This window comes from Mesitornis unicolor, unplaced genomic scaffold, assembly GCF_000695765.1.
Source record: "Mesitornis unicolor isolate BGI_N332 unplaced genomic scaffold, ASM69576v1 scaffold48574, whole genome shotgun sequence".
NCBI lineage: Eukaryota > Metazoa > Chordata > Aves > Mesitornithiformes > Mesitornithidae > Mesitornis > Mesitornis unicolor.
This window is the reverse complement of record NW_010183102.1, coordinates 6,817-26,534: the sequence shown is the minus strand read 5'-3', so window position 1 is coordinate 26,534 and position 19,718 is coordinate 6,817. Positions and strand designations below refer to the sequence as shown.

Sequence of the window (19,718 nt, the reverse complement as noted above, 5' to 3'; positions counted from 1 at the left end):
TATCCAGTACCATAGCTTCTCTTCTCAGCTGTCTGTCCTAAATAAGCCACATCTTTCTATATCAGTGCATAAAGATGGATAGCAAATAATGCCAGAGATGCTCCATACACTCCCAAAGCAACAGTTGTAGGATTTACAAGAGTCTCCCTGAACAGAGCTTTCCCTGATAGTGCAGCCATTCCTGACATTTGTGCATGTTAGACCCCACACTTGCTGCTTGCAGCCCAATGAAGTACGAAGCCTGCAATAAAATGGCTGTAGCAAGTGGATGCTGCTGCATAGCTGTCTTCACTAGATGGGCCTGTGGCACTGAACACTGGATCTGTAAGGACTGTTCCCACTGAAGCCTCCGTGTACTGTGCCCACCTCTTGCCACTTGTTGTTGCGGGAGCGCATCGATAGAGCTGCCAGGGATTTCTCATTGTGTAATGAACTCGTCGCCTGTCTGAGCTTTGACATTTCAGTGGGCTGAATGGATGAACTGGCCTGAAGGAGGGCAAAGCTTGGAGGATGAAAGGAGCCTTTGAGAATCTCATTTGAACCATATTGTGGGGAAAGTGGCTTTGCTTACAGCTGGCTGGGGAGGTCCTGTTCCTGGAAAATGAGTCCAACTTACTGTGTAGCCAGAGACACTACAGAGGCATGGCCTTGAGGGCATTCTTAGCCCCAACTAATAAGACAGACCATCTGATGGAGAGAACTAACCAGAAAAGGTGTGTGTGCCCACGTTTTGAAATGTTCTCTTCTGTGGAGAAGGGAGGTTGTTGTGTGTCCTAGGCCTTGGGCTCCTGTAGTGGAGATACTACCCAGGAAGAGAAAGAAGACAAACAGTGAGACAGGGTGAAAAGGAGGGTCTTGCAGGCTGGGCCTCAGACGCTTGCTGAGAGGGGCTGGGATGATTCAGAGGCAGTTGGTTTGTGCCATTAGCAAAGCAGAGCAGGAGAGGTTGTGTTAGTCAAGCTTGTAAAACTGAAGAGAGTAAGGGTGCATTTAGGGTGCATTGCTGGTTAGGCCCACTGAAGGCATTACCCTGGTGTCACAGCCAAGACACAGTAAGCAGCCTGTAATTGATCTAGATACTGTGGTTTATGACATGACAAGATTGTAGCTTTTACCCTATTTGATTATTTCACATACTTTCTCACTCACCCCTCAGCATCACATTCGCTACGTGCCAACATCTATTCCAGTAGAGAGATTGCTGCTTGTCCAGGAGCGTCAGGCAGAAGGTTGTGTTGGTTCATGTTGTGTAGCTCCTTGTAGTCATCAGTCCCAGGAACTGCTAGCCAGTCCTTGGGCATACCCTGACATTTGTCTCCATATGTCTCTGATCTCCAGGATCTTGTCCCACTTCCAGCATCTTTTTTTTTTTTCCAGCCAAGACCTTTGCCACCTTCTTTCCTAGCCCCTTTTCTACTCTCTGGGATCATATTTTTGGGAATCCTTATTTCTGGCCTCCTTGTCTTTCCAGAATCTTAAGCCCTGATTTCCTAGTCTAAATAGTGTATGTGCAGGACAGCATGTGATCAGCCTCTTAATTTGTGGTTCTGGCTCATGTCTTTTTATTAATTAGAGGGTTTGGGGCAGGCCACTTTTGTTTAGTCCAAGTGTTATAAAATCTTACAGCAATCAAGTAGCAGGCTTTTGCATGAGATTTCAAAAGTTCAATTTCAGACATTCATCCACATGCTTACATGCACTCAATTACCTACTGCCTGCTGTTGATCACAATTCAGATTCTTTTTTCCACCTGTGACACTTTGTTATGATCACTGCATGGGATGTTGGGTCAGTTCCAGAAGGGTCTCTCAACCCATGCTTTTCTGGGCATGTGTCCTGGCTGTTGGACAGCCTACCCTGGCTTCCATTAAGATAATGCTGTTTGCAGGAAAGCTTTGGAGAGAGGATTTTTGAGGCTAACTTGGTGACAGAATACTCTATTAAATCTTGCCCTACCGGTTTTTGAAGAACTGAGTGGACACGCATTTGACAGCCCTGCTGGGAGTACTGAACCGAGACACCTTGTCTGTCACTGCAAATGTTGGCTCAGGTGATGCAAATGACTGCTGCGGACTCAGTCATGATGTATTTTGTGACCTTCCCTGCCCCAGCACTTGTTCCAAAAGGTGTCAAGGATTTTGCTACTTCCTTCAGTCTCTCGAGTTCAGTTACCTAAAGGTCAGGCATGGTACACCTGTGTGTGGATGGGCTATTTGCAAACTTGAATGTTGACTGTACATATAAATACTGCACCATGCACAACCAGTACAGATGCTGAGACATCTAAAGAGGAGTGGAGGAACCTGAAGTCCCATAGAGATTCATGGTACCCCTTATGCCTGCTTTTCTCCCTGTGACTTGTTTTTTCTCTCTGCATTTACAGGCAGCTGACTCCAGGGACTCCCTGTCTATGGCGCTGTATTCCCAGTGTTTTTCATGGCTCATTAACAAGATTAATACGAAGATCAAAGGCAAGGAAAACTTTAAGTCTGTGGGCATCCTGGATATCTTTGGCTTCGAGAACTTTCAGGTCAGGATTTTCTTTTGCAGTGTGGGTTGGTTTTGGAGATGTCAGTGCATATAGGAAGGAATTTTGGTATGTTTGTATCCTGTTTAGGTTAGCATAGGGCATTCTGTGATTTCTCCACTACCACTTCCCTCTGGGATCAGCAAGATATATTCAGCTGCCCATTTCTGCTGCTTGTATTCATATAGGCTGATGTTCAAAGTCTGGTTTGTGACACAGACCCTAAGCAGATGTGCTGTGATAGGTAATACTGAATTTTTGACTCGTATACAAATTAAATATCAAACTCCTACATGCACATTGTTGTTTACATCTGTTTTGCTTTTTGTTGAGAATCCTGTGTGTAATGCTTCTGATTGCAACTGATGAGGGATGAACAGCCATATAGTGACCACTCAGATATCTGTTTCACAGAAGAGAAAGCCCAGTCACCTAACACTTGGGGAATTATATTTCTTTCTTACTAAGAAGGGGAAAAATGTGATTGCCTTAGCATCCTTTACTACCTTAGGCCTACTGAACTAACCTTGCATGAGCTACAAAAGTGTTCTCCTAATGGACCTCCACATACTGTCCCCCTCATGTCCATCTGACACTCCTTGCCTCTATGCTCTCAGGCTTTATTTTGTGCCTAGCACCTTCCCCATCGTTGTTACAGGTTTTTCTAGAGCCCAGAGACAAGAATGTTAAGTTTTATAACCTTTGTTTCTTCTTACAGGTGAACCGTTTTGAGCAGTTTAACATTAACTATGCAAATGAGAAACTCCAAGAGTATTTCAACAAACACATCTTCTCCTTGGAGCAGCTGGAGTACAACAGGTGACAAATGGAGGGAATGGCCCCCTACTGCTTTCATGGGGGGCAGAACAGAGGACATCATTCCTCCACTAAGGCAGGAGAGGCAGCTAGGCCTTTGTGCAACCTGGACTGTGGATGTGTCTCTGTAAGAAGACAGCTTTGCCAGCATACATCACTTGTCTCCAAGCAAAAGCTTTTTCCCCTGTAGTATTTAGAAAGTACAAATTCCCTTCTTTCTCAGCTGAATGGGAGGATTTTAACCTATTAAAACACAGTCACTGGCCTTATTACTGACTTCAGTACTGATTTGCCTAAGGTAGTGGTGTTGCTATGCAGGTGGAATCCTAGTGTGCAAAAATTAAAATTCCTAAAGATAGAAGAATAGATATCCGACAGCTCTTTCTGTCCTAGAGAGTCCTGTGCTGTGAAAAGGAATCTTTCCTCAGCAAGGAGATTTAAATTGGGCTGTTTCCTGAGCTTAAAGAACATGGGACCTTCTGCACAGCTGTTTCTCTTCTGTGGGCTTCACGCTGGATTGTATTTTGTGAAGTACCTGGGATGTTCTAGAGTATTTCTCCTTCTAGAGAAGGCTGCTAGACAAATACTTCAGTTCTTGCTCTGAAACAGAAGCCTTTATGTTTGTGAATGAAGCAATTGAATAGGGTCAGTGAGGGCAAATGAGAACAGCCTTGTAAAGGGAGACAGTTGAATAGGCAATTCATGAAATTCTAAGGATTACAAAACTGCAAGGCTATTTGTGCACTCACTTCTCAGGCCAATTCCACCATTGCAGGAAGCTTGTGTTAAGAATGGTATGGTATCATCGTGACAAAAGACTTTTTCCTGATGATTACATAGGAGTTGAAGTTCTGTGGCTGAACTTTGGAAAGAACAAGAGAATTTTAGTATTGTCTACTCATCACGTTATTCTAGGGTGACGTGATTAAAGCTCATCTTTCACAGTATCAGCTCTGCTTCCTCAGGTTTAGTAAGTTGCTCTGAGTATTTCATAATTCGATTAGACAAGAGGTCTGTGGCACTAGAGACAACTTGATTTGATTTGTTTCAGAAAACTTTGCTCCCTTCAATTCTGGAAGGATTTCTTGCTCTTAGAAAGAAGCCAATAAGTCTCTCTGTAAAAATGTATGGTCTCTCTGACACCCATTGCTGCAGACTTCTGAAACACTGTGACCTGATATTTTTTGTCATTAAGTGGATAAGGTACTCTGTTTCCTGTGGGGCATAGATAGTTCTTTCCATTCTTCAGAAATTATTCCAGTTTGTTGCTTCCTGCTGTTGCCCACAGGTTTCTAAATGCTTTGAACATGAAAGTACGAAGCCAAGGCTGAAAGAGTTTGTAGACAACAGCTTCACTATCTTCAAAACATCAGCCTGTGCCTGCGAGGTGTCTGTGTCAGTATGTCAGGAAGTAGCTTCACACATAGCCTGTAGTCTTCCTTGGATTCCTGAGCAAGTTATTCCCCAGCTTCTCTCAATTCTGAAAACAGAAACAGCCTGTATTATGGGAGTGTGGTAAAAAGGGGAAAACTCAGCATAGATTTACAGAATTTAATGGATCATTTTCAAAGCACACTAACTGCACTGCTTGTACCTACATCAGCTCCCATTCTGAAAGATGCAGGGCCACTCTGTAGGTCCCCTGCATGTCAGGCCAAAGCTTATCTGTGTTGTCCTCTTCAAAAGTCTCCCTGAAAAGTTGTTCCTGTCTCTTCTTCTTGTGGACCTATGAACTGTGGTTCACTCTCCTGGCAGTTGGCTTCAGGCCTGCTTTCCAGGTCGGTGGGTCAGCAGTTGACTCTTGTAGCAAACTGTCCATCATCACCACCACTTGGGCTGATGCTCATCACTCCCAAAAGAGCAACTGAGAGCAACTATTTCATAGAGCTTGGTGTGAAATTTGCTTAGTGACTACAAGATAAGCATCAGTCTAAATCACTGGGATGGATAAGAAAGACTGTCTCCTACTTCTGTCTCTTTGTTCTAGCAGTGCATTGTGCGTCCTGTTCTTTTTCCTCAGCCATGGCAAAGCCTAATTTGTGCACATCATCTTGAGTCCTGGGACAGCTGCCATGCTCAGCTACTTCTGTTCTGCACCTCAGGGCACTGGATCTTGCATTTCACATCTTTATTCTGTTTGTTCTTGACTGTCAGGGAAGGGATAAACTGGGAAGCCATTGACTGGATGGATAATGCTGAGTGCCTGGACCTTATCGAGAAGGTGAGCAGTTATCTGTGACAGTTTTCAGGGATCACAATGAGGACTGCTGTTTGTCTTAAGACCTTCCCTGGGGTTTCTTGTTTTTAAAAACAGCAAGTAGTTGCTTAGATCCTCTTCCCATTGTATGAGCTGTTCTAGCCATAGTGCCAGCTCAAGAAAGCAGATCTCTTTTCATTGTTGAAATTAAGCTTAGGGAGGGTGTCGGAGTTTTAGACAGGGAGCAACATTTAAGGAAATGTGATTTTTAAAATAAATAATCTTCACTAACATTCTGCTTGCTGAATGCATTGACTGGCCAGAATTCTGCTTTCAGCTTGAGCTTTGCTGGGTATAACTCTGGGATTATTGCTCAATGTGCTGTCCAGATCTCCAGTTCTTGGCTTGGTGCTGTGCAGTTAGAGCTTTTGCTGACTGTAAAAGCCTGTCTCTTGTATGGCTGTAGAAACTGGGTCTCCTGGCTTTGGTGAATGAAGAGAGTCGATTCCCCAAAGGCACAGACAACACCCTTCTGGAAAAACTTCACAGCCAGCATATGGTAAGTAAGAAAATAACCCGGCAGGCAAATGATCAGTATGTTAGTCCCATCAGCATTTCAAAACTGAAAGTGAAGGTTTTGTTGATGCAAAGTATGTGCTTTGTGCAGGAAATTTAAATGCCTTATCCCAAACCTCTGAGTGTTTAATAAGGCTGCACTGAACAAAAGTAGTATGTGAAGAAACCTGCAAATGGTCTCTTGTGCACACAGAGAGAGGGAGTGTGCATTCCACAGTCTGTGGGAAGAGGAGATTTGAATTTGTAGCATGGGTTGGAGGCCAGGTTCTGCTGGTCTGTGACGGGACATGAGGCAGCACCCCAGGCACAGGATGTGGCTGCACAGTGTGCATGGGTTTCTCTTGCCAGCTGACTCACAGGAGTCTGCTCCAGAGCACGTCAAATCTCTGTCTCCTTGGGCTGGGGATGGCTTTTGCCTCATGACTTTTAATGAAAGCTCTTTTATTGTTCCTAATTAATTAAATTATTTCCCCCTCTTTATTGTATTCTGGACACGGGTAGAAGGGCTTTTTTGTGCAGGTCAGAAAGTTATCCTGGGGACACAGAAACCACAGTGAGATCACTGTGACAGTCTCTTACCCTGTCTCTGGTACAGCCAACACTCTGATCTTAAAAGTAAACAGACTGAAAACAAAGCAAATGAAACCCTGTAGCAGGGACTTACAGAATAATTTACTAGTTTACAAAGAACATTGTCAGCTAATATGTTTCCTGATCCCCTAATTCAGGCTTCATCCAAGCTGAAAACATACACATTTGTCTTCTTTAGCCAGCGTTTTTTTTGAATTGGCATAGATGCAGATGTTCTCATTTTTTCATATTTGCATCTAACTCTGCTAGTAATAACAACTATGAACTGGATACAGTAGCAATGACTTCTGGTTGGCTACTTACACATAGTTTTGTGGAAATATTTCCTTTCTTTAGGCTTAAATTGATGCCTTCAATTTAGTCCGCTGTAGCTTTCCCTTGTATTTTAGGTCACGGTCTATGAGAATGCCTGACTTACCTATTTTATTGTTGTTGATATTTTGTTAACTTTTAATACAGAACGTATGAATATTTTTAATACTTCATTTGTTTCAAATTTTCTTTCTGAACTGTGCCAACCTCTTCAGTTTGTCTCCAAATGGAGAAATTTTTAAGCTCCTATCTTTTTCTGCTGTTTGTCTCTGAATTCTTCTACATCTTTTCTCTATTCTTTTCTGAGATAAATAATCAGACCAGAATGCAGTTCCCTTGGTAAGCAGGTACCTGTGGTTTATTGTACAGCAGCATGAGACTGTCAGCATTATTTTGCATTCCTTTATGGCCCACAACATTTTGGTTGCTATTTCTGGTGATTTCTGTGCATTGAGTAGCCTTTTCATTAAGCTGTTCATAGTCACCTCTGTCTGCTTTGAGGGGATAGCAGTTAACGTGGAACTCTAGGGAGCTTACGAGAGATGGAAGAGGCTGAGTTGTTGAGTGCAGGGAGAAATGATGAAGTAGATGGTGCTCTAGGGTTTGCATTTTTTGAAGGTGAAAGTGTTAAAGTCTCTAGTGCTGGCTGGAAGAGAACTGGAAAGCCTTCAGCCAGCATTGCTGGAAAGCCTGAAGGATATAAGAGAACAAGCCCTCTTCTCTTTGTTTTCTGTGCACTGCAATAGGCTTAAGGAGGAAAGGCACAGAGCTGGGATTTAAGAGAATATGACTTCTGATACAAGTGGGGAGAGGAGTAATAGGGGATATGGGGGAAGGAACCAGAAGTGTTGTAAGCATGGATGAAATATAAGGACTTGGTAAAGGGGGAGAGGAGGGTGCCAGTCCACATGAGAGTCAGTAACAGTCATGTCTGGAGTGGGAGAGAGGGAAGTTTGTGGCTGGAAAAAGATGACTGGATTAGGGAAAGGGAATAGCAAATAAGTAGGATCAATATGAAAAGGAAAAAAGGCAAAGAAAAGGTCTTCAATAACAGTAACAAATTATCAGGGTCAGAAGCCATCCACTGAACACTGCCAAGAGAACCTGAAGATGAAAGAGCTGGATTACTGATAATACTGCACAACATCTCACTTAAAGTTTTCTTAGTACTTGTATCTGAGAAGGTGGGAAATTATTTTAATTTTTGGAAAGTATTCTAGGAAATTAGAGGCCTGTAATCCTTATTTCACTATTGGGTAAATTCACAGAATATAAATGGTCAGTTACCTCAATGGAGGGAGGCCTGTAAGACTGTCCGGTGTAAGACTGAGGTGGCAGTTTTCTGATGGTTCACAGGGCAGGACTGGACTGTAAGGGGCCTTACGAGACTGATTTTGTTGTAAAATGAGGATGAAAAGCAGTGTAGATAAATGTAAATTTGTCTGCATGGGTTCAGGTGAGGAGTGAGCAAGTTTCAAAGAGAAATCCACTGGGGGTTACTAGTTAAGCAGACCTCATGAAAATAATTGGGAGTTTGAGAGAGTATTAGGATGAAAGTATCGTTTACTTTTCCTTGTTCTTACTCTACCCTACAGAGCCACTGCTGGAGGCAAAAACTCAGCTGGATAGACCATTGGTCTCAGGGTTGTTCTTACATAGTTAATGATTTTCATAGAACAAAGAAAGGAGGGGGAAAATGAGAGTAGAACAGCTAGTAAGAGAAAGGAAAAATGAATATTGAAAAAAGGGAAGAGAGGTACAAAGAAAGATGAAATACAGAGGAAGACAGGAGATTGGTATGGTATTTCCTCTAACAAAGAAGACGTGTAGGTGTTCTGCAAGGCTGCCATCTTCCCTGTATCCTGATCCTGTGTTCTACACCACGTGGTTTGTGTAGAGCGCAGTCTCCTCAGGTGTCAGATATGCAAGAATTAACATTTCATCCATGGCATGCCTGCCCAACCTTGATTCTGCAAGCCCTTGCTCACATGAGGAATGCCTTGAAGGGTTGGATTTTTCCATCTTATTGGAATAACATGTTTGTAATGTAGCTGCAGATAACTGCAGCAGATGTGGTCTGCAAGAGCTGAAGTCCTTGCCCATCCCAGCATTGTCATAGTCATGGCAGAGTTCCTGACTGACCCTATTGATTCTTGCTTTGGCATTATAAGAAGACTTTTTTTTCTTCTATTTCAGAGCAACCAATACTATGTGAAGCCTCGGGTAACAGACCATCAGTTTGGCATACGACATTACGCTGGGGAGGTAGGTGTTCATGGCGTGTCTGTGAGATGCTCGCACTTGTGCTTGAGGTCCTGGATTTTTAGATTCCAGAAATCAGGAGTATCTCTCACAGCTGTGTGTTTCTGCACAGTTAGTGCCCTGTACCAGAGTGCAGGGAATGTGATGGGCTTAAAATAGCACATAATTCTCCAGTAATACATTGTCCAGCTTGAATATTTGAGTTTCTCAGGTAACTTTTGGTTTGGGGAATAAACTCCTCCTTACTTCTGTTATTCATGTTGTCTTTTCTTGGACATCCACAAACAAACAAAACCCAAAGTAAAACTCACATGGAAAAACTGACTTTTGGGGAGGAGGGGAAAATGCTAAATACCTATTGCAAAAAGGAAAAGGTCTCCAAGCCTTCATGGTTAAGTGCTGCTCTTTGTTGTGGAGAGATAGGGAGCAGATTGAGGTGTGTCAAAGAAGGGCACCTGCACACTAAAGAAGGGCTAACCCCCTCCTGGTATTGTCTCTGCTGAGCACCAGTGGTTGGGAGGTCAGGGCCCTGGGTGGCATAGTCGGTATTTCCTCAACTGAATGGTTACTCCACACCTTGCAGAGGATTCCCCCACACACACACCCCTCAGGCAAATCTCTGCAGATGTTGCTTGGAGTTTTTTTGGTGGGTTTTGTTGTTGTTGTTGTTGTTGTTTTGTTTTGTTTTGTTTTGTTTTGTTTTGATTAAGGGCTAAAAGTCACTTTCTTGCCAGTAACTGCAGAGGTCTGGAGCTCTTTGACCCCATAAGTTTGGGTCTTGGCACATGCCTGAAGCACCTCTGTGTAACTCTGCTGAAGGTCTTGTGCCTTGGCGTGTTAATGTTGAAGTGCTTAATGATTTGTACTGCACTTTCTAGTGGCTCTGTCTGTGTTGCAGGTGCTATATGATGTGAGAGGCTTCCTGGAGAAGAACAGAGACACCTTTCGAGATGACATTTTAAATATGTTGAAAGACAGCAGGTATGGCCCCTTTGTGCTTGTGAGGAGGCTTAAGCCACATTCATGTAATAACCAGATCAAGGAAAGTCATTGCTTTTGTCTGAGCATCATGCATCATTCTTTATCATTCTTCTTTGTGCTTAAGTGTCCTGGCAAAAGAAAGGAGAGCTGGAAAAGTCAGATGATGCACAGATTTAATCAGTACTCTTCTTGTCCCAGTTTTGAAAGAGATATGAAAGCATGACAGAAGTCTCTCCAGGCAATGCTAGTTTTCTCCCTTCTCTCTTCTCCCTTTCCTCTTCTTCCTCTTACCTCTGTGTCCCAACAATGACAGATTTGCCCCTGAATGAGTCAAGGCTCTTTGGCATGCTGTACAATGCCAACTTTTTTGCAGAGGCTGCTTGTTCTTCAGCCTGCTTGTTAGTGGAGAGCTTCCGTCCTCATCCTGAGCCAGAATGAGTCCTCACTGTGGGACCGGGCATGACCCCTAATACTATATCCCAGTGATGCAACATGACCCTAGAGAAGTGAGCTGACTTTGACCTTGATCAAGGTCTGGAAGGCAGAGGTGGGGCCTTAGCAGAAGGAGAGAAGCATTTAATAACATGGTGGACCCTTGAAGTTTTTGAGTAGCAACTCTACCACGTGCCTTTTTTACCACAGTCCATGTATTGCCTTTGGGCTCCTGCCTGATGAGACTGTTTCAGAACTGCATCTTCTCTGAAGCTTGCTGCAGAGTTTGCCCTGCGAGCAGCCTTGAAACAACCTGAGGGAGCTGAGGGTATGGGCTGCTCATAGCTGCCTTACTTGGACAGTGGCATCTGGGGAACATTTTACACAGGGCTTGAAGCCAGAATTGTGGTCGTGATTGTCCAGCATAATAGAAGGACTCAGGGTTTTTCAACAAGCCGGAAAGGGAAATTCTGCTGGAAGCAGTCATAACAATAAACTGGCACAAGAAGTGCTGGAGAACTTTCTGCCACTTTGTAAGGACCAGCACCACTGTCCAAGGAGTGGCAAAACAGCGGAAGATTCCCCAGAGCTGACCTACACTGAGGGTGACTCTAGAAGTCCTCTGGCCACAGAAGGGCTGTGGTTGCAATTGCTTGAGCAAGTCATGGGGCATGTACTTCGAGGGGGTGTCCTAAGGAGTGCAGAATGGAGATCTTCCTTTGCGTAACTTCCTGCTTGACAGCGTGAGATGGGGTTTCTGCCTTTGCTGCCGAGTGTGGCCTACAGGGCAGCCCATGGGGTCTGGGCAGCCACATGGAAAGAATTAATTTCCTCACTGACGTGCCCAACTGAGCCACCTCCTGCAGCCACTCTGCAGGCACAGCAGGGATAAAAATGAGGTGTTTCACACTGGAACAGGGCAGCAGCTGAGAATGAGAGCCATCTTCTCCCAGATGGTGGGTGTCTTACATGTTCTTTAACTCTTCTCCCTTAGGCTGGACTTCATCTATGACCTCTTTGAAAGAGTCTGCAGTCGTTGCAGTGAAGAGACACTGAGGATGGGCACCCAGAGGCGCAGACCAACTGTCAGTTCTCAGTTCAGGGTAGGATGTTTTCCAAGAGAGCAGGAGGCTTCTGAGGAGGAGCAGATGGGTAAAGTGAGGCCTGCAGCCAAGAGGAGTCATTCATCCTTGTTTTGTGTCCAGCACTGAAAATGTGCAAGAATGTTGTAGCGCTAAAAAAAGACAGTGCCGCTGCCCCAAGGATTTCTGTCTGGTGTGAAATGTGAGATGCTAAGACTGAGCAGGGTGGCAGAGGAAAAGAATACTTTGCTAACTGTATGAAGTTCTTGAGGTTCTTTGATCTTTCATATTGGTTTGATGTTTCAGCTAAGTGCATGTGTCCTTTTAGGCCACATCTTTTACAGGTATAGTGGCAATTCCAGTAAAACCTTATAGGGGGGACCTTGCAGGTATGAATCTCACCCCCTAGATAATCTGCAAACCTTCTGGTAGTTTCACATTTTTTGTTTCATATATTTAAAGTTTGAAAGGCTTGTAAAAATAACTCACATCAGCTCTACAGCTCTGAGAACAAGGATGGCCATGTAAATGGTGTTAGAGTAAACTAACTGCGTGGGTGTTTTGGACAGGAAGGGATCTCCTGGGTTACTGAAGTTTTGGTAGGCAGAGTCAAAGGACATTAGGAATGAGAGGGCTGCATGAAGACCCCATTGCATCAAATGTAGCCCCGTTCCCTCTGTAGTGACTGATCCTCTGGGTTTTGTCTTGCTGCTTTTTAGGATTCTCTCCATTCCCTGATGGCCACGCTTAGTACTTCCAACCCATTCTTCATCCGCTGCATCAAACCAAATACAGAAAAGGCAAGTCTGTCTTCCAGCAAAATGTATGCATGCGACACAAGCATGCAGTTACTCTTTACCTTCCTTTTTTCCTTTCAGTTGTTTTATAGTTGAGGAGATATATTCCCTTCTCCTGGTAATCAGATGAAAAGACTGCATGCTGAGTATGATATGATGTAGCCATTCCCACCTCTTGATGTGCTTGTGAAGCCTGCAAGCTGAACCAGGCTTGTGTAGAGCCCAGAGCTGTGGTAGAAGAAGCCATCGCTCCTGTTTGTGGTTGCTGTGGACAATTTGTTGTGGAATGCAGGGCCTGTGCAGTAGGAAGTGTCTCCTGCAGATCCCTGGCTCTGAGGCAGAGGAGGTGGATGCTTCATGAGCAAGTCACAGTGCTTGGAGACAGGCTGGCTATTGTGAATTGTGTCAGGAGGCTATGCTACTAACTAGATTGGGGGGGGAGCTCTGAACTGATCATTTCTTTGTGTAACTGATCATTTTGAAACCGTGTATGATATGGCAGAGGAAAGCCTACTGGGGGTTTATGCCAGAAAACACTTCTGCAGTTTGTCTCCAGTTTGACTGCAGAGAGACCGCAAAGAGAACTGAGTCAGAATTCTGCATTTTGCTTGTGTTAGTGCATTAGATCATTGCTTTGCTGCCATGATCCAACTATGACAGCAGTCAGCAGACTGTTTTTTTCCAGGCTCTGCCCAATTCCCTCTCATCCCTTTTTCTGCACCGTGCAGTGTTGTGTGGTTGCTTTCCCCTTGACTCAAACTCCCCCCTATTCACCTGGCATGCCCAGCTATTCAGGCTCTCTACAGAGAAACAGATCTACAACCAGTACCTGTCTGTGCTCAGAGAAGCAGTCACTGTTCAAGTCAGCAAAGAAGTAATACCAAGATCAACACTTATTCTGTCTCTATTCTTACTTGTTTTTGAATCTGGATCGTGATGTAGGCACCAAACCTCTTCAGTCCCGATGTAGTGCTGAATCAGCTCCGGTACTCAGGGATGCTGGAGACAGTGAAAGTTCGGAGAGCAGGTTTCCCTATACGGCGCCTTTTCCAGGACTTTCTCAGCAGGTAATTGCTCTCATTGTACCACATGCTGTAACAGCCCCGAGGTATATGATCCTGTATGTTTGTTCCCTCTATAACTGCTGTTACTGATATGGATAATTTGTGGGATGTTTTTCTAACCATGCCCTTATTGCCCATATCATACACTGATTTGAAGTTCATACACTGATTTGAAGTCCTTTTAGAGTCTTGCCATTAGGGTAAAAGTCAGAATGGAAAAATAGCCAGACAGTCCATTAAATTTTTTTTTATTGTAGCTTTGCCACAGATTTGTTTGTGTGATGCTGTGAAACCCAGCTGTTCGTAATACGTAAAAAGAAAATATCAATCTTAAAACCTTTAATCTAGCAGGGTGAAGCAACTTTAGTGGACTGTACAGTTGATGACTAATATTGGAAAAGGAGATTATTTCTCTTAATTAGCTGCATCAAAAGGATTTCTTGAAGTTTAGGGGTGGAAGGGACCATTGAACATTGCTTCCTTTGTCTCTTAGAGCATTAAATGCCACCCCTATACTAAACAAAGTAACTTGTGTCTCATGAAAGCACATGTTTCAGAAAGATAGTTGTTCTTTACTGAAAAATGCTGTGGAGTTTGTATTTTATTACTGGGATTGCAACAATAATTGCCAGTGTGGTAGGAACAGATAAAGGTTGGGGGATGGAAATTTTCAGATTGGAAGGCAAAGACAAAGAAGGGAGGTCCCAGAGGAAGAAGGACTAATGGGAGGAGGATAATTAGAGTTACAAGATTGAGGCTGGGGGGGGCAGGTGACTATCATACATAATCTCATGAGATTTTCTTTGGTTCTTAGGTACAAGATGCTTGTGAAGGGGCCAAGTTTCTCAGTCAACAGCAAAGCTGTATGTGCAGGCTTTCTTCAGACCTATGACAGCAGCAAGAGAGATTGGCAGTTGGGTAAAACCAAGGTACTTCATCCGTGTGGGGCAAGGGATGGCTTTGTTCCAGCTGCAAGGGGCTGCGATTGCGCCTGGTGAGATTCAAGGCAGGAGAAAGGACAAAGTAGTGATGACCATTTAAATACTCTGGACTATGGCACTGACCTGTGGCATCTCAAATATTTCCCATGTTATGTACCTAGAGATGTAGAAGGCTTTTTGATTTTGTCTGTACTCCTCATTGACCAAGCCAGATTGATTTTGTTGTGTCTGATTCAATTTAAGGCTCCAGGAAGAACAAGCATGGATGTCATCGTATGTGTGTGCCATTCATTCTTGCCTCTAGTGCCAGATATTTCGCTCTGCTTGGCTAACCAGAATTCTTACAGGAGGCAATGAGCTGCTGCTTGGGATATTTCTAAACTGTGAAGAGGTAGCTAGATCACCAGATGTATGACAGCCTTGTGCTTTGAAGCTCAGCTGTTAGCCCAGATGCTAGCTTACATTTTCTAGGAAAAGGTACCCAAACGCTTCTCCCCACTTGCATAATTCAGATTTTGCTTCTGTTTTGGTGAATGTTCAACACTTCTGTCTTGTCTGGTATAGTCTGGATTTTTGGGGTTAGGTTTTTGTTTTTGTTTTTGTTGTTTTTTCTCCAGACATCCAGCTGGAAATGTATGATTATCTTTCATTTAATGGGGAGGGAGCTAGGTGTTTCAGCCTGAATTTTTTCAAGCTTTGAGACAGCTTCCCACAGAAACAGATGTGAGTGTTGTGAAGTATATCGCTGTAGAAACCGGGGAGTGGGAAACCATCTCTATCACAACTTTTCACATACTCCAGTAAATTCTTCAACGAATATACCAAGATGGTATGCACTCTGTATCCAGAGCAGATGGTGGTCCATCAAAGCAACTTTAAAAAAAATTTTGCCCTGAGGCCTTCAAAAAAGTAGTTCAGAATATTTCCAGGGTCACAACGGAACTGGAAATTATTCTAATGGATATTCACATTGAATTTGTCCAGGAAATCAGATAATTATATTTGTTGCTTTGAGCAATCATTTCTTAATGTGTGGATAGACTATAATATTTCTTAGAGAGTGGGATCTCTCCCCTTCTTAGAGGAGTGGTGGTAGCCCAGTTGGTAGCCTGGCCTATGAACTCTGTGTGACAACCAAGGAAACCACTGGCCATTGCTGTGGGAAAGAGATGTCTTAACCTGAAGTTTTCCTTCACATGCCTCTGTCTCTGTTCAAGAAAGAAGGTTTTATCACTTAGATGTATTTCTGCTCTGTGATTAAAGCGTTCCCCATCTTTGATTTGGGAATCTGGTGTCTCCTCACTGGCCCCTGCAAACCAGGAACCATTTCAGTCATTCTTGTCCCTAGATAACCCACACTGCTTGGGTGACTGCCAGCCTCACAGCACTTTAGTGTGGAGTGAGTGTGTGTTGCAGAGCTGCTTGTGCCTGGGAAGCTTTAGAAAGGGGTGGTTAGAGCTGGTAAACACGGAGTTTGAACTTTCTTTCTAGCATGACACGAGATGGCAGCAGGGAAATGCATGTGAGGACCAAACTCACATGCACATACTCATCTTTAGAGTATAAAAGGTTATAAGCTATATAGCTTGAGTCCAGGGATTACAACAGACTGACAACAAGCAGGAAAGCCAGGCTGCTTTGAGCCCCTGGCAGCAATAGGATCCCTTTCTCTTCAGTCCTCAGTGCATCCTGAAGGACTGAGTCTCTCTGTCTTCACTCACTCCTTGACCTGCACAAAAAAATACTTTTGGAAAAACAATATAGGTGGTAAATTGTGGCAAACAAAATGTGTTGCATTTTGCCGAAACACTGCATGTACTCTAATGTAATTTTTTTGAATGGTCCTGTCCTATAAACTAAGACTTGGTTGAAGAGCTGTATGCGGCATGTTGGTAAACGGCAGGCTGTCTGCTAGGGCACTGGTGGCTGTCGAGTCTGAGTATTGTGGGAAGAAGGAAATTATTAAGAATGGCAGTCTTTGTATCTCTCTATTTCTTTGTGACTGAGAAGGAAAACTGAAAGGAGTTGGGAAGCAGTTGAGCCATCTTGTTTGGTTGTAGAAGTTATTTTACATTCAGCAGGGTTTGGATTAGATGTGTGTGTCCTGGTAGAGGGGAGCAGCTCTATTTATTGTGAGGAATATATCACTCCTAGGCTGCCCTGGCCTGTCCCACCCTTGCTGCCATGCTGAGTGGCTGGACAGTCCCTAGCTACTCCAAAGTGCTGTCGGCATTGCCCTTTCATTTCGTTCTTCAGCTGAGTTGCTTGACCTCCTTTCCCATGCTCAGATGGTGGCAAAGCCACTTCATTGCTTCCTTGGAGACCCCCCTTGCAGCTCTGTAACAGTACCTCCAGAAAGCCTGCCCCTAGGAAAGCAGATGCCAAGGTAAGGCCATGCAGAGCAGTGGTGCTTCCTGGTAATCCTTTCCCTGCTGCCTGTATCCAGCTGTTGTGCTGGAGTTTTGGATTACAGAGTGCTTTGCATTCATGTTTTAGCTGGTGCAAGGTAACACAGACCTGGAGTATGTGGGTCGATGAAGAAAAGAGCCTTAATTTTTCCAGAGTCTTTCAGGTAAGGGTGAACTGCAGCTACAGCTGAGGTTGTTGTTCTGGAGAGGAAGTCCCATGTGTGCCCTTGCTGCCACTTAGACTGCACTTCCGCCACTTCTGCTACAGGTGCAGCTCTGGGTACCCAGGCAGGGATTCCCACCACCAGGTGAAAACCAACCTTGGCTTATGGAGCTGGGAGCAGCTACTGAAAAAGGTGGAACAGGCCAATGAGGATGTAACCTAGGAAGAAGTATAAGGGGTGGGTGAAGAGCAAAGCTTATAGAAGGGGGAATACTTCCTGCAAAATGAATGGAAGAATAATTATAACCCTAGCAATTGTTTGGAGGAGGAAGGAAAAGTCTCTGTGAATTAGTGCAGGGGATTGTGAAGCTTGGGAAAGGAAACAGGGGAGGAAGGGCAGGATGATCTTTGTGTTTTTCATTAAGAATAGAGCAGCTGCTGTGCTGGCAATTGTCAAATTAATGTTTATAAGAGGTATTAATGTATATAAGGCAGGTTTTATCCGGTGGCATGGCAGAGATGAGGGCTTAGATGCAAAGAAGCAGTGTGATGATGGAAGAGCTTGTGCTGAGGTGCCCTCATCTTCACTGGGGATGTGCTGGGATGAAGCAGCAGCATCAGTGCCCCTTTCCTCAATGCACCTGGGCCTTCTGCCATACTTGCCCATACCCACAACACAGATTTCCAAAGGCTGGTATGGAAGTAATCCCTGCTGTTGGAAAGCAGTAACTCCACATTTCAACCTGCTGTTTTGCAGGCCCAGTTTGAAGGAAGAGGTTTCTGTAGGCTGTTTGGTATCCAGGTCACAGTGACCCATCATATGATCCCACTTACGTACACATGGGTGCACACACAGTTACATTTGTGTCTGCTGATCTCCACATAACGTGTTCACTGTGGCACTGATGGTGCACGCAGGCACTGAGGTTGTGAAAGGAGCATTGTGGTGTGGCATTGAGGTTGAAAACTTGGCCAGTGTCTAATAGGCGCAGATATGACAGAAGTAACCTTGTATGTTTTGTTTAATCATTCCTTCCTCAGATGAAAGTGATTGCATGTTTTCAGAAAGTGACTAAGAATTACGATAAAGAAACGGTCACCTTCCAAGTTATTTCCGCAAGGCATCCAAAATATTTCTGGATTTGAATACATTTTACCCTGCCTTGTCATCTACAGGAGCCTAAAAAAGTCCCTTAAAATGGCAGCAGCTTATAACTACATGTTGTTACGTTATTTGAGATTAACCCCTCACTCAAGCATATATAGAAGACCCTATAGGATTAGGGTTGGGTGTTGTTGAACTCTGCATGCCTCAAAGTTAGGTTTTTCCCCCCTCCTTACTGGCACAGCTAAGTCTATGCTTGCTAGCAAAATACTGATGGGCTGAATATTTTTGCAATTTGATGAAGATAATGGACTGAGACGGTGTTTTGCTGGTTGCATTCTTGAAATGGGTAATTGCTGCTTGGTTCTGGAATGAGCAATCCCTGCCTCAAAGAAGTCTTTAAAAGACTGTTGAGTTGACAGAGGGAGTGGATGTACAACTTTGCAGGGAAGGATGCCAACTTCATGGTTGGCAGTACCTTGATAATGAACCTTCTTTTAAGGCTACCCACAGTGACTTAATCATTACAAAACAGCTGATTTCTTAAGGCTGTCTTAATGGAAATGGCTGCCCAGGAGAAATTTGAGTCCAGGGAAGCCACTGGCAATGGGTACTAACTCAGGGAGAGGTTTCAGTACATGGTAGTCATTGCAGGGGTAAAAAAGAGCCTAAATAAGTGAGCAGGCCAACAGCAGCGGTGGAAGGTAAGGTATACAGCAACATAAGGGGAAGTGAGTGGGGAGAGGGAGAGTTTGTGCCGAACACTGGATTAAATGACTGTTCAAATCTCTGAACATCCCTCTGGCCCCTCAGCATAGCCAAACAATTCCAATGCATTTGTAAAGAGTTTTTACTGATTCATGTAGTTCTGCATGTTGATGTGTGTCAGCTCACAGCCTGTGTTCACGACAGCGCTTTAACAAGTGGGGCAGCACTTTCCTAGTGCCGTCTGTTCTGCTGCTGGTCCTGGCAGCAATTTAGCCAATGTCAGGCAGGGAATTGGCCAATGTCAGGCAGCAGGTCACACGAGCACGGCCATATGGCAGTTGCTGCTGTGACTGCAGCTCGTAAGAACTTTTCCTTAGCCAACTTTAGGTTGGGTGCTGCTAGAGTGTACCCACAGTGCTGGGGAGCTCCATGCAGGCTGCAGTTCACCTCAAAAGCAAAGCATTTATTTCAGCAATTTGTGCTGAACCCTGAGCTAACATAATACGAGGCAGCTGAGTTAAAGTAGCACAGGTATGTCAGCATAATTCCTGTAGACATGCCGTTATCTTGCTTGTATCTTAGTCCTTTTGTCTCCAGGATAGCACTGTCATCCCTCACACAAGCATTTAGCACCGAGCAGAGGTTTGAAATACAGGTGATGGAAGATGCTTGAGAATGAAGATACTAGACACTGGAGTGCAACCAGTAATACTTGGAGACCTCTCCCACTGGGGCTCAGTGTCCCTCAATACATGC

At 44.2% G+C, this 19,718-nt stretch overlaps 1 protein-coding gene across 1 annotated transcript in view; it reads left to right on the top strand.

Moving 5' to 3' along the window:
• LOC104540240 (unconventional myosin-X-like) overlaps positions 1-19,718 on the top strand; it is a gene marked incomplete at both ends in the record, with an annotated part of 47,647 nt that overhangs the window by 22,551 nt on the left and 5,378 nt on the right. Inside the window, 10 exon segments of the mRNA XM_010183994.1 lie at positions 2,384-2,530; positions 3,246-3,346; positions 5,498-5,564; positions 6,007-6,099; positions 9,216-9,284; positions 10,180-10,262; positions 11,689-11,797; positions 12,496-12,576; positions 13,516-13,640; positions 14,452-14,566. Coding sequence (XP_010182296.1) covers positions 2,384-2,530; positions 3,246-3,346; positions 5,498-5,564; positions 6,007-6,099; positions 9,216-9,284; positions 10,180-10,262; positions 11,689-11,797; positions 12,496-12,576; positions 13,516-13,640; positions 14,452-14,566 — 990 coding nt within the window.